General features: G+C 36.9%; 3 protein-coding genes across 3 annotated transcripts in view; 1 reads left to right on the top strand and 2 right to left on the bottom strand.

Moving 5' to 3' along the window:
• Window positions 1-976: 976 nt before the first annotated feature.
• LOC111460005 (probable xyloglucan galactosyltransferase GT14) lies at window positions 977-2,491 on the top strand. The gene has a single exon (XM_023103083.1). It carries the CDS (start codon window positions 1,049-1,051, stop codon window positions 2,489-2,491), a length of 1,443 nt encoding a protein of 480 aa, XP_022958851.1. The 5' UTR covers window positions 977-1,048.
• A 3,904-nt stretch (window positions 2,492-6,395) lies between these two features.
• On the bottom strand, window positions 6,396-9,272 carry LOC111460320 (probable xyloglucan galactosyltransferase GT14). The gene is made up of 2 exons (XM_023103522.1): window positions 7,649-9,272; window positions 6,396-6,622 (listed from the first exon to the last, which is right to left on the bottom strand). The coding sequence occupies exons 1-2, from the start codon at window positions 9,168-9,170 to the stop codon at window positions 6,579-6,581; spliced, it is 1,566 nt and encodes a 521-aa protein (XP_022959290.1). The 5' UTR covers window positions 9,171-9,272; the 3' UTR covers window positions 6,396-6,578.
• Window positions 9,273-11,510: 2,238 nt separating this feature from the next.
• Window positions 11,511-14,989, bottom strand: part of LOC111460049 (selenium-binding protein 1-like) — a 4,737-nt gene continuing 1,258 nt past the window's right edge. The window contains exons 2-7 of the mRNA XM_023103132.1: window positions 14,390-14,585; window positions 13,758-13,985; window positions 13,241-13,472; window positions 13,031-13,138; window positions 12,640-12,912; window positions 11,511-11,928 (exon numbers count right to left, since the gene is read on the bottom strand). Of these exons, the coding sequence (XP_022958900.1) occupies window positions 11,647-11,928; window positions 12,640-12,912; window positions 13,031-13,138; window positions 13,241-13,472; window positions 13,758-13,985; window positions 14,390-14,585 (1,319 nt within the window). The 3' untranslated portion in view covers window positions 11,511-11,646. The remainder of the gene's footprint in view (window positions 11,929-12,639; window positions 12,913-13,030; window positions 13,139-13,240; window positions 13,473-13,757; window positions 13,986-14,389; window positions 14,586-14,989) is intronic.

The following is a 14,989-nucleotide window of genomic DNA, read 5'->3' as shown; positions in this document are numbered from 1 at the left end:
TTTTTTTTTTTTTTTTTTTTTTTTTTTTTTTTTTTTTTTTGGATTTTGATGTAAATTATTTTGATTGGTTTATACTTGGCTGAGTTGGACTTCTCATTGACTTGAATTGAATAATCATAAACAATTAAACTATTGTATAAACGTCATATATTAGAAATTCTCGTATACGAAATTCAAATTCAAATATGGTTTCAATTGTAGATAAAATATATTTTTCAGTCATGTTGTTCAACGTAAGAATACTGTGTATAAGACTCGGTTTGGTTCTTTGAGTCATCACGAGTCTTACGTTTGGTTTTACTGGACTCACTTGAATTCACGATTGCTATTTACATGGCTTCTATAATTTGACGGACTTCATCGATGTAGTCATAATTCAACCATATATGAGGCATAAACCTCCATGGAAACGAGTACAATATCATCTCACTTATATCCCATCGAACTTGATTGACACTACTGATGACACCATTTGATAAGGAATCGTCTAAAGGGAAAGTAAGATTCAGATTATTTTATTCATACAAAATATCTCGGTAAGAAGATTTGTTTGAGATTCGAATCTTTTCACAACAAAGATTAATCCTGCCAAGCTTCAAAGATTCTAAATATTGGAAACTCTTGGTTAAAAGAAAACACAGATGCTCTTTTTACTACATGAGACTCCTCTCCTCGAACAAAATGCACTATAGAGCCTCTCCTAAGTCTTATGGAGCCCTCGAACAAACTACCCTTAATAGAAGTTCGACTTCTTCTCTTTTAGTCACTTTTGACTATATATAGCTCAATAAGTTAAAAGCATGACTGTGATACCATATTAGGTCACTCCTATTCTATTGGAATTACGATATCAATCATACTGCTCTGCGCTGGTAAATTAAAACGCTCATAATATCATTTTCCCGTCCCTATCTATCGCCAAATAATTAACACACTTCCATTTCCTCTGTTTCTTTCCTTCCCACCCAATCAATGGCGTCGTACTCCATGCAGATCGTCTCCTACAAAAACCCCTCTGCCACACAGATCCCTGTACAGCCATAGCCATATGGAGGAGAAGCTCTTCAGAACCACTTGCTCCACCGATCTCTGCTTCGCCATTTTCATTTCCTTCGCCCTAATCTGGATTTTTCTCTGTTTTGATTACTCCACTTTCCCTTCCTCCGACAATGGCGTCCTCATCGCTTCCTCTGTCTTCTCCACCGACAAATTACCCCTCCAGAATCCTTGCTCTGGCCGCTACTTGTTCATCCACAACATTCCGAGTCGATTTAATCTCGATTTGATTAGAGACTGCCAATCGCTTACAAGAGGAACCGATAAGTCCGATATGTGTCCGTATTTCCAGAACTCTGGCCTCGGGCCTGAAATCGAAGATTCTCGAGGAGTTTTCTTCAACTCTAGTTTGTTCAAGACGAATCAGTTTCTGTTGGAGGTCATTTTCCACAACAGAATCAAACAGTACGAATGCTTGACGAACGATTCGGCTATGGCGTCAGGTATTTATGTTCCGTTTTACGCTGGCCTCGATATCAGCCGTTACCTATGGAATCCGAATATCTCGGCTAGGGATTCTTCCGCTAGGGATTTTGTGCGTTTGATTTCTGAAAAACCTGAGTGGAAGAGGATGTTTGGGAGGGACCATTTCTTCGTTGCTGGAAGAATTTCTTGGGATTTCAGAAGGAAAACGGATGAAGTTTCTGGTTGGGGGAGTATACTCAGATTCTTGCCTGAATCTCACAATATGACGATGCTCTCTATTGAAGCGAGTTCGTGGAGAAACGATTTTGCGATTCCGTATCCGACTTATTTTCATCCATCCAAACGGAGCGAAGTTGTTGAATGGCAGAATCTCATGAGAGCTAGACGGCGCCCTCACTTATTCACCCTCATCGGCGCTCCACGGCCGGGTCTCAGAGACTCCATTCGAGATACCGTAATCAAGCAATGTCGAGATTCGTCTCTCTGTAAATTCATGGATTGCAGTTCCAATGGTGTTAACTGTGATGATCCTATCACCACCATGAAAGCATTTCAGAGCTCCATCTTCTGCTTGCAACCTCCAGGAGATTCATACACCAGAAGATCAATATTCGATTCGATTTTAGGTGGATGCATTCCGGTTTTCTTCAATCCAGGTACTGCATATTCCCAATATTTATGGCATTTTCCTGAGAACCAAACAGCATATTCTGTGTATATACCTGTGAGGGATGCGAGGATCTGGAGTGGGAGTATTGAGGGGATTTTGAAAGGGATTTCGAAAGAGAGGGAATCAGCCATGAGAGAAGAGGTCATAAGAATGATTCCAAGAATAGTTTATGCAGATCCCAGATCGAGTTCGTGGGATTTTGAGGATGCATTTGATTTAGCCATTAAAGGGATTCTTGAAAGAGTTGAAGATGTTAGAAGGAAGATCAAGGAGGGGAGAGATCCCGGTGAAGGATTTGATGACCCTCGTGATTCTAAGTATACATTTTCTATTAAATAAATCTCACTCATTTGTGAAATAAATCTATATATCAAAGACTTTACTTGTGCAGTTTTCGTGTTTTTTTTGAGCTCATCATAGTTTCTTCAATTTTCTCTCTTTGTCTTCGAGCAGCAAACTAAGCTTGTCTTTTTTTTTTTTTTCGACGAAACTTCATTTGAAGCTTCTCGAAACAGCCCATTTAAAACAACAACTCAACGAAACTTCATTTGGAGCTTCTTGAAAACAGCTCATTTGAGACAGCAACTCCTCATTTCTCCTGTTCTCAGCCACATTCGACTTAGTCAAAGACGTTACAGCTTCTTTCGGTTTACTCAATTCCCTTTGCAAGTCCACAAGGACATTTTCCACTTCCAACATTTCGGCTTTATCACGAGTGATTATCTCAATCGTGCCTAGTAGACTCACTGTCTCTTGTTGGACTTGATTCATATTCACGTCAAGTGAACCTCTCTGTTGAGTTAACATCCCTAGATCCTTCTCCTCTCTCATTAACTCTTTCACTAAACCATCAATCTCCGTTAATAAATCATTCTTTTTCTCACACCTTCAATTTTCTTCACAAGATCAGACATTACCTTCCCGTTCTCTTCCTTCTCACTTTGAGAGGGAAAGAACTCTCACTCGGTTCAGCCACTTCCTTCTCTAACCTTTCGATCTCTATTTCTAAATCTTTCTTTTCTTTTTCAATCTCTACTTTCTCCTTTGAAAAACACTCGTTCGGCGATTTCAACGTCTGCAATTGAGACTTCTCCACAGATTTACCCACGGTAGTTTTGGGTTGTTTCTCTGAATCTCTGTTCCCCTCCTCATGATCCGACAGTTTCTTTGGCTCATTTGCCGATCGTGTGGGCTTCTTCTTCGCCATTGTTTTGGGATTTTGAAGGATTGCCGCTTGCATTTGCATCATCTGTTTCTCATGTTATTTCTACCATCCTTTCTCTCCCTTCCATCTTTTTCTTCTTCCATTTTCACTTTATTCTCATCCTCTTTCTTCTTTCTTCCTCAAATTCTCTTTCCCGCCACTGAAGCTCTCTCTCTTTGAGCTCAAGCTCTCTATTATCCAATTGTTCATCCTTCTTCAATTTTCTCGTCTCTGATATAACGATTTTGCCAAATCCGCTGCGTATTACCTCATTTCTAACGACTTCCACTGCCTCACGACTACCGTCATCATCTTTCGCACCGCCATGTTCTTGTGCTTTCAGATCTTCATTTTGGGCCATCTAGAGAATATATTTATTTGTTGCGTCATCCAAAGCTAGGTTGATACAAAGCTAGGTTGATAGTTTCTTCCACTTTTATCGGCTCGACAATCTCTTGCAAAATGCCCCACTCTGCCACAATTGTAACATTTGTCGGAGTTACAATCATTCGCATAGTGAGCATATTTTTGACATTTGTAGCACTGAATGTTGGAATAAATTGATCGACTGTCTCTTCCTTGACTGCGTCCTCTTCCACGCCAATTTACTTGGCTCGACTGTCTCCTCCTTATAGTATCCTTCATTATTGCTGCCTTGACCCCCTCGACCCTTTCTACGACTTCCACGACCACAACCTCTACCTTGAAAATTTTGAGAGTAGAGTACCTTTTCATCTTTGATTGATGCCTTGGTTTGAAGTGTTTGATCGAGTGTTTCCTCCTTCTTCTTCTTACGTTGCTCGTGTGCCTCGAGAGAACCGACGAGCTCATCGACCGTGAATGTCGCTAGGTCCTTTGACTCTTCTATCGCACATACAACATTCTCAAAGTTGTTGGTTAATGACCTCAAGATCTTCTCCACAACCTGCGTCTCAGGTAACATTTCTCTGTTTCGATTGAGTTGGTTTACCATAGTCTGTATACGCATGATGTAGTCAGATACATTTTCTCACTCCTTCATCTTCATGCTCTCCAACTCACCATGAAGAGTTTGGAGACACACTTGCTTGACTCGATCGGTTCCTTCGAACACTTTTCTTAAAGTGTCCCACGCTTTTTTTGTAGTAGTTACACTAGCAATCTTCTCAAAGCCCGACTTGTCAACGGCTCGGAAGAACATGTATAATGTCACCTTATCCTTTGATCGCAACTTTTTTAACGCCTTGTTTTGTCCTGCCGTATAACCCGTGGTATCTTTTGGTTCTTCAAAACCTTATTCGACCACCTCCCATGCATCTTGAGAACCAAGAGAGCTTTCATTTGGATGCTCCAATTCTCGTAGTTTGTCTTCGTTAATAGTGGTAGCGGCATTTGACCCATCACATTCGCCATTGGCTCTGATACCAATTTGTTAAATAAATCTCACACGGTAACGATAGAACGCTCTGATACCAGTTTTTCCAACCGTGTTCCAGACAAAGAACGCAGTATTCCAGACAAAGAACGCTTAATTCCTTTTTCCAAAGGAAAGGAAGATTTGGGAGTGAAAATAGGAGAACCCATTGATTCATTTGGGATTATGATTCACAGAGTAAGAACTGTGTTCATATCTCCTTCATCCATTGGTGGCATTTGTTTATATGATTATGTACAAATATATAATAATAATAATAATAATAATAATAAAATAATATAACATAAAAGAACTTTACCCATGTATAGGTACATACTGCTGCATTAGTGTACCATTTTTTTAATTATGAGTGAAATATTATCTGCCAGTGATTCAAACATTAACTTTTAACGAAACAGATAGTAAAACTACTTATTTAGCTGATATTTTTTCTTAATCTAATTCTAAACTGGTTTGTGAGAGCGTTGTAGTGCGATGGAGAGTGAAGGAAGAGATGGAAGACGATAGAATTTGAGTTTTAACTTTCGATTTTTATGAATTTTTAGTCTTTCATTGCTCAAACGAATTTTGGATGGAAATCTTTTGGAAGAAGTATTTTCTAATTTTCACCTCTAATTTCTTTAATTTTAAATGAAATGTGTAGAGAGTTTTGGGTGAGAGATTGGAGGAATTGTGGAAAGTTACTAACATAAATTTGGCAAAGGGAAATTTTCATTTTATTTATTTATTTACTTTTTTTTTATTTTTTTTTTATTTTAATTGTTCCACATTTCAGTTTGAATTGTCTGACATTTAAAAAGTAAAAAATTCATAAACCTTAGAGCATACAAAATTAAATATTTAATATTCCATTCAACATAAAATCAATTTTATTTCTAATAAATTAGTTACTTTAATGTTTTTTCTTAAAATATTTAATGTTAATTGGGCTATTAAGTATATAATTAAAACCTTAAATCTATTAAAGTATGATCTAAATTAATAAAAATTTTCTATTTTTATCTAAAAGATTATTTCTAAACTTTCAAAAATTTAATAATACTCCTAAACTTTGAAAGAAGTCTCAAATATACATTTGTCGTTAGTTTTGGACGGAAATCGTTACTATTTTGTTTCAAAAATACCTTATTTTAAAAGTATTTCAAAAATAACTTTTGAAATTTTTAATTAATATCCTTAAATTTTTTTTAAAAGGTTCAAAAATACCCTCCCGTTGGTATTATATTTAAAAAATATTCATGAAATTGCAAAAGTAGCATTAACACAATTTATCTCTATAAAAAATTAAAAAAAATTCTTATTGTCAATATATAAATAAAAACGTCTGTGAACCGCTTACAAATTATCTTCAAAATTCTTATTTTTCAGTTTTGTATTCACAAATTCTAGCCTATTTGATCACACATTAACATAATTAAAAATAACACTTATTAAGAAAAATTAAGAAAAAAATTGAGAATACTTTTAAGATTAGAAATTAATAGTAGAACATATCCTTAGAATATGAATGGAATTCCATCATTGGAATGCCAAATTAAATTTGTTTCTTTTTTTAATTTGAACATAAAATTCAAATGCATATTTATTAGATAACATAAATTATATATATATATATATATATATATAAAAGAATGAATTTGTTAGCAATTTAAGGACCTAACTCATGAACAAATGGAGCGATTGGAGGAAATATGAACACAGATCTTAATTTATGGAGCACAATCCCAAATGAATCGATGGGTTTGATCCAATTTTCACTCCCAAATCTTCATTTCCATTGTTTTTCATTGAAATCTCCAACATTTTTCTCAGTCTCTACTGGAAAATGTATACTTAAAGTCATCAGGATCATGTTAAGAATGAGATAGAAAATAGAATTGGGAAGGTCTATATTATCATTGATATTGATATCCTTTAAATAGGATACAAGCTAGTACAAATGAGGATCTGGAGTGGGAGTATTGGGAAGGTCAATAACACCCAAGTTGTCTTTCACTCTTGTCTTCCCAGTAATGAAAATATCTGTAAAAAAATAGACCGCCCTTGATTGGTTTGCATTTTTAGACTTTCAAGAAATTATTGAATTTTCAAGAAAGATGCAAGACTCAGAAATAGGCCGCCTTCGATTGGTTTGCATTTTTAGACTTTCAAGAAATTATTGAATTTTCAAGAAAGATGCAAGACTCATAAATAGGCCGCCTTCGATTGGTTTGCATTTTTAGACTTTCAAGAAATTATTGAATTTTCAAGAAAGATGCAAGACTTAGAAATAGACCGCAATGATTGACTCGAGGATTGGTAACTTGTCCCATTTAATTTGATTTGGAACAAGTGAATATCCTCCCTGATTACTTGTTGGTCCATGCATAAATGCTTTAGTGAATAATAACACCAAGATCGGTGCTTTGGATCACTTGAGAGGCTGTGAAAGAAAATACGAACATCTTGAATATGTCACCTTAGAGCTTGGTGAGAAATTTGAAGATGCTTATAACGTATTCTTGATATTGGATGATTGACGACGGTAAAGACTTCACTGATTGGTTAGGGTTTGGCTTTAGGTTTAATACTCCTCTTGGACTCAGAGTCCATGGGGTATTAGGAATACCACGATCGGTGCTTTGATATTAGAAATATCAAGATCGGTGCTCTGATACCATGTTAAGAATGAGATAGAAAATAGAATTGGGAAGGTCTATATTATCATTGATATTGATATCCTTTAAATAGGATACAAGCTAGTACAAATGAGGAAAATATAAAATAATTAAATACTGAGAATAAAATAAAATATACTATAAATCAAATCATAAATGGAAGAATATTAAGATATAATATCTAAAATATATTCCATAAATAATATATCTCAACAGATCATCAAATCCTTCACCAGGATCTCTCCCCTCCCTAATCTTCCTTCTAACATCTTCAACTCTTTCAAGAATCCCTTTAATGGCTAAATCAAATGCATCCTCAAAATCCCACGAACTCGATCTGGGATCTGCATAAACTATTCTTGGAATCATTCTTATGACCTCTTCTCTCATGGCGGATTCCCTCTCTTTCGAAATCCCTTTCAAAATTCCCTCAATACTCCCACTCCAGATCCTCGCATCCCTCACAGGTATATACACAGAATATGCTGTTTGGTTCTCAGGAAAATGCCATAAATATTGGGAATATGCAGTACCTGGATTGAAGAAAACTGGAATGCATCCACCTAATATCGAATCGAATATTGATCTTCTGGTGTATGAATCTCCTGGAGGTTGCAAGCAGAAGATGGAGCTCTGAAATGCTTTCATGGTGGTGATAGGATCATCACAGTTAACACCATTGGAACTGCAATCCATGAATTTACAGAGAGACGAATCTCGACATTGCTTGATTACCATACCTCGAACGGAGTCTTTGAGGTCCGGCCGTGGAGCGCCGATGAAGGTGAATAAGTGAGGGCGCCGTCTAGCTCTCATGAGATTCTGCCATTCAACAACTTCGCTCCGTTTGGATGGATGAAAATAAGTCGGATACGGAATCGCAAAATCGTTTTTCCACGAACTCGCTTCAATAGAGAGCATCGTCATATTGTGAGATTCAGGCAAGAATCTGAGAATGCTCCCCCAATCAGAACCTTCATCCGTTTTCCTTCTGAAATCCCAAGAAATTCTTCCTGCAACGAAGAAATGGTCCCTCCCAAACATCCTCTTCCACTCAGGTTTTTCAGAAATCAAACGCACAAAATCCCTAGCGGAAGAATCCCTAGCCGAGATATTCGGATTCCATAGGTGACGGCTGATATCGAGACCAGCGTAAAACGGCACATAAATCACTGACGCCATAGCCGAATCGTTCGTCAAGCACTCATACTGTTTGATTCTGTTGTGGAAAATGACCTCCAACAGAAACTGATTCGTCTTGAACAAACTAGAGTTGAAGAAAACTCCTCGAGAATCTTCGATTTCAGGCCCGAGTCCAGAGTTCTGAAAATACGGACACATATCGGACTTATCGGTTCCTCTTGTAAGAGACTGGCAGTCTCTAATCAAATCGAGATTAAATCGACTCGGAATGTTGTGGATGAACAAGTAGCGGCCAGAGCAAGGATGGTGGAGAGGTAATTTGTTGGTGGAGAAGACAGAGGAAGCGATGAGGACGCCATTGTCGGAGAATCGGAAAGTAGAGTAATCAAAACAGAGAAAAATCCAGATTAGGGCGAAGGAAGTGAAAATTGCGAAGCAGAGATCGGTGGAGCAAGTGGTTCTGAAGAGCTTCTCCTCCATATGGCTATGTCTGTACAGGGATCCGTGTGGCAGAGGGGCTTTTGTAGGAGACGATCTGCATGGAGAACCGACGCCATTGATTGGGTGCGAAGGAAAGAAACAGAGGAAATGGAAGTTCATTGATTATTGGGCGATGGAAAGGGAAGGTGAAATGATATAATATTATGAGCGTTTAATTTTACCAACGCATAGTAAGCTGTGATTGAGATTTTTCATGGTTCCAAATTTACCATAATACAAGTACAAATTAACCAAAATTGGAATTGTAACCCCCATAAGATCAGACACATTATTACATGCATCTAAATTTTTTTTAATAAACCTAGTAACATCCAAACAAAAACATTAATCTACCGAAATGAATGTTCGTCGTTCCTGCAAAGACGTTTTACTAGTAAGTGGCTTAATCAGTAATGGAGTCAGGTAATGAAAACACACACACACACACACGTACATAATGAGACCTATCGTTTTAAAACAACACAGTATGACCTTGAGTTCTTTCCATGTGACTCGTATTCGAAACGAGATCTCCATGACTTAAAATCATAACATATAATAAGAATCATTTCCTTAATCCAATATGTTTCCACGGGCTCGTCATATGATTCTTAAGAAGTTCAACCTAGTTCAAGTGTCCCCTGAATGTTTACCTCACACGAGAATGGGGTGTCTATCACGAGCTAATCTACTTGTGTAGTCCCTCATCCCTCATCTCCACACACAATAATACCATTCACACAACTTGCGCATCCTAAGGGTACTACTGAGGTAGTTCGTATATCGTGGTGGTCTGCTAAGCTCTTAAGGAAAAGGTTAGGTCTATACTTGGTGACTTGTCACTCTAACCACAAACACGTAGGCTTATCATAACAGTGAGTCATGAAAATCAACTAAGTGTGCACGCAACTATCATCTAACATCATCATACATAATTCATGCAAAGTAAACATACATGCTCAACGGGGCGACAACATCCATCAAGCTCCCGAAGCGCAAGGTTCACAAAATCTCATCTGCCTTTCCGCATGAATTAAACATATACATTTATAGCGAAAGCTTAAAAGCATAATTGTAACACTCAGATAATTCTCATAATGCTTCATATATTACATTCGTACTCATAATAATCAAATTACCTAAAGTCATTCATGGAAAGCTACCACCTGAGGTAAATTCACTAGCATGCATGCATTCCAAGCGAATCCCACCAGTATTTCTTTCTAAATACCGTGTGGTGACTTACATGATTGACCCGTACCCTTTCATATAGAGTTCCTATGCGAATAAGGTGTCTAAACATATTGATTTTTCTCAATTAGGTCCTAATTCACATAAAATATAGTTAGGATTGAAATCTTACCAATATTTTTCTCAGTTAGACACGTTTTATTTATCTTCCACATTCTCTCATTATTTATTCTCGATCTTTTAGACAATTATTTGATTAAAGTATAAACTCAATTAGGTATTATGGAAGTTTACATTTATTCTAATGGAACAGAATACGTTCTTTGATCGAATTTTTAGAAAAAGGTACCCATATAAAATTTGATTGTTTCTCTTAAAAATATATGAATTTGAGACATGCACGTTTTTAGAACGTTCGTTTATGTTAAAATGACATAAGCAAACCTAAGTCTAGAATTTTAGAAAAAATACATTCATGCTTGACACTACCCACAAAGACTTGGACTCATTTTTTTCAATTAAGAAAAATCCTCTTGTTACTTCTCGTTCCTCCAAATAACATTATGTTTGGCTACTCGGTGTCACGATCACATTCTTTTGGTAGGAGACAGCCATTATGCACTACTTGTTCTAATCCTAGACTAAGACAGTCGTGTAAAAATTCAACTTTGCAAAGAACTTTGATGCGTGGTCAAGCCTCGAATCACATTTTGAGAGAACATGTTTTTATAAAATGTCTGCGAAAAAAATGATTTGCATCTCATTTGAAAGAACACATTTTAGATGTCAATTGAATCGAAAACATGTGAACAATGGATTGCGACATAAATTTAATGACTACTTGACCTCCTATATTACATTTTGAGACATTTCATAATAATACAACGTAAAACATGTACTCTACGAAGGTAGAGGTGCATCTATGGTAAAAAAAAAAAAAAAAAACTACCAACACACAAACACAAGTCTAAAGACGTTTTATTAAAACCCTTGATTTCAAATTTATGTTTTTCGATCATCTACTAAAATAGTTTACTATGTTGGATGATGAAAGACCCACGTCGCCTAATTTAAGGAATGATCATGGGTTTATACTCTCTCCATTAGTATGAAGCCTTTTGGAGAAGCCCAGCAAAGCCACGAGAGCTTATACTCAGAGTGGACAATATCATATCATTGTGGAGAGTCGTGTTTATCTAACACACTAAATAATAATATCTTGAGTTCGAGGAGTGAAAGTCTCATGAACTCACCTAAAAATATATGAAATAGGCATATAGACTCCATCATCAACATTTTATCAAGATCACTAAGAGAAAGACTGCTACAGTCATATTATGAAACACTACTACCAGCACAAAGTTTTTGGTTATTGAGAAATTTCTTAAACAGACATGGCTTCAAGTTAAATCCATATGTCCGAAGTGCAATCACCTCCAGGATATCTCATCTCGTGGGCCAAGGAAGGCCCATCGGGCTCGGTCGCGAAGTCCACGAAGAAATTCGGGTTAACAGCGAGCCCACCTTTGTGTGTATCAACATCAATCTGCAGCATATGGGAACCTTTCTGCACCATTTCAGGATAGAACTGACGATCCCATGGGCTGAAAAGGGAATTTGTCACATAAAGACGTTTCCCATCCAAACTTAATTGTATCATTTGAGGTCCCCCTCTCAAACGGTGTCCCTGAAATTCCAAGGAAGCTACAAGATATCAACAACTCTTACAAATTGTCTGTGTCAAGTGTCCTACGTATGAGCTCTACTTCGTCCAACGTTAGTTGTCTTAAGGACCGAGCTACTTGTCTATTTGTGATGTCCCATAACGAATCATAAGAACTAACAACACCTTCCGTCTCAATCAGACATGGCACAGATCATGTCTAAGAGTGAGTAGAACTTTACGCATAAAACGAGTTTAGACGGGTATTAATTTGATTTTTGAAACCCACATGTGCTCTACTAACATGGTAATGAGAAGAAATTTGATATTTTATTGTGTTCAGTTTTCATCGGATTCAAAAGCTTATGTGAGACCCCACATCAATTGGAAAGAGGAACGAGTGTCAGCGAGAACGTTGGACCTCGAGGGAGGTGGATTGTGAGATTCAGATCGATTGGAGAGGGAAATGAAACATTCTTTCTAAGGGTGTGGAAACCTCTCCCTAGCCGAATCATTTTAAAAACCTTGAGGGAAAGCTCGAAAAGGAAAGCCCAAAGAGGACAATGTCTGCTAACGGTGAGTTTGAGCTGTTACAGCTTAAGTTAACAAGAAACGGTGGGTTTACTCGTTTAGCATTTTCCCAAACACAAAAGAAGTTAGTAAGTCGAAGGATCGAATTTTGGTCGTAATACTCAAAATTATAAAGACCGATAAGTTGATAGTAGAAATGCAGACCTGGATTTGAGGGACATCAAACTGGAATGTCGTTCCATCTTCTGCCTCAGCTACCACAGGATTTCCCTTTTGAATCAGTCCACCAACCCACACTTGACCCACTAACGTGGGACTTTTAGGGTCCTCAATGTTATACTGTCTCACATCTCCATGCAGCCAGTTCACAAAGTACACAAAGCGATCATCAAGAGAGATGAGAAAATCAGTAATGAGACCTGGCATTTCAGGAAGTATCCAATTTTGAACCTTTAATGGTTTTACTGAAATGGAGACCTGAACAGGTAGAAACCAAACAATCATCAAACAGAGTCGTCTAGAAGTTGGAAGATATTTGAATATAACTAAGTAGAACAAGCACAAAGATGGGTCCGGAATTCATTTTTGTCCAAACCTCGTGACTCCACGAATCGTCTTGGTTCTTGTAAAAACGCACCAAATTACTTGTTAATGCACAACCAACATAACCTATATCTTTGGAAGGATCGTGCAGGAATCTTGTCTGGTGTAAACATAGGCACACACAACAGCAATTAGTGACAAATGAAAAATGTTATAAGCTGTAAGAAAGGAGGCTGCATCTAAGAGGTTATTACAAACTCACTTCCAAGGGTATAAGGCCAGTGTCTCCAAGATCCAATGTTTGTTTCAGCTCACCATCGGGCCAACTATACACATGAAGATGCTTCCCGTACAGACCATCGGCAACATGTTGAAGGTTGAAACCTTTTGTGAAAGCAGAGGGAGCACCCCATGATGAGCTAACCATTGTCTTGTGCCGTGGTTGGTACCAAAAGTCATATCCAAATAGGGGACTATTCCCTGGTTTTTCCCACCTGGTTTATAATTGGTGAAGCAAAAATTGATCAAGAAACGCTATGAAAACTGAACCAAAATGCAATGGCAAAGTGGATCCAATATCAAATATGTCGCATGAAATCCTCGAATTCATCAATGCCTAAAATCTTCATTATCCGCACTTACAAATTAACATGTAGATTAACCATATTGTGAAATACAGAAGAAAGAAAATCATTGGCTCATCAATTTATCAATCAAGCCACAAAAAGGATTCAACAAAAAAGAGCTATTTCTTTGTGGATAAGCAAAATATCAAGTACCTTCCCTTAACATTAAATTCTGAATCGAGAAGAAGGAACCCACTTCCTGCTGCGTTTCCATCTTTGTCTCCCAAACATGACACCATTATATCACCAGAAGCAAGGCAGTGAGACGTGTGAGGGAAAGCTAATCCAGTTTTCTGTATGATGTCTTCAGGTTCAACAACCTTGTGCAAAGATGGAACGCTGGGATTTGATTTCGTGTCAATCACATATATGCGACCCGATCTGCAAGTGAACAGAACCAACAATGAATTTACACAAACACTTGATGCCAATCTTTGAAATCATGAACTTCCCAGTTACTCTTCGTTGAAAATTAAATCATCTAGACAAATGCTATTACATTTAAACTGTTGTTGAAGAGTAGAATTGGATTCTTCACTTAATTTCTTCACTCGCTTTAATTTCTAATTCCTAGTATATCCCAGACCAGGCCAATCCAAAAATCACTCGTGAACTTGGACGTTTGATGAGAAAAACAGAATTAAGTTCACATGCACTCAAGCGATAAAGCAGTTTAGAAGCTCCTCGTTCGTTAAAAACACTTGACAGTCTCAAAATTTCTAGAATTGTCTGTAAAGAAAAGGAGAAATCGTTTTAAAGTTCAAAAGAAAACTTCGATATCTTACACAAGCGACGGAAGGATCAAATAGCGGCGATCTGCAGTAGGATCTCCATGACAAGAGCTACAAGAGTTCCACCCAGAATGATGCAATTCATCCCCAAGATACGGTACAGGTAATCGATGGATAACTTTAGAATAATTAGGAGAATTAGGATCAACATCTACCGTAGCCAGATAGTCAGGCTTGTTTCTCCCAGTCCCTGTTTACAAACAACAATCAGAACAAACATCCAAAATAGTTCCACCATTAATCCAAGTAAAATCCAACACTAAATTTCTCCTATCTCTCTAATCTCTCTCCCTCTCGTACTACTCAAACAATTTCTCAAACAGACTTCAAGCAGTTCATCCAGAATCAACTCTAACTCATTTTGCATAAACACATCAAGAAACAAAATCAAGCTACAAAATCAGCGAGACACTCTCAAAGCTCCATCAAACTGTCAACAAACTAAATTATAAAAAAAAAAAAAAAAAAAAAAAAAAAAAAAAAAAAAAAAAAAAAAAAAAAAAAAAAAAAAAAAAAAAAAAAAAAAAAAAAAAAAAAAAAAAAAAAAAAAAAAAAAAAAAAAAAAAAAAAAAAAAAAAAAAAAAAAAAAAAAAA

This window comes from Cucurbita moschata, unplaced genomic scaffold (genome assembly GCF_002738365.1).
Source record: "Cucurbita moschata cultivar Rifu unplaced genomic scaffold, Cmos_1.0 Cmo_Scf00023, whole genome shotgun sequence".
In the NCBI taxonomy this organism is placed as follows: Eukaryota; Viridiplantae; Streptophyta; class Magnoliopsida; order Cucurbitales; family Cucurbitaceae; genus Cucurbita; species Cucurbita moschata.
This window is presented reverse-complemented; position numbering and strand designations above follow the sequence as displayed.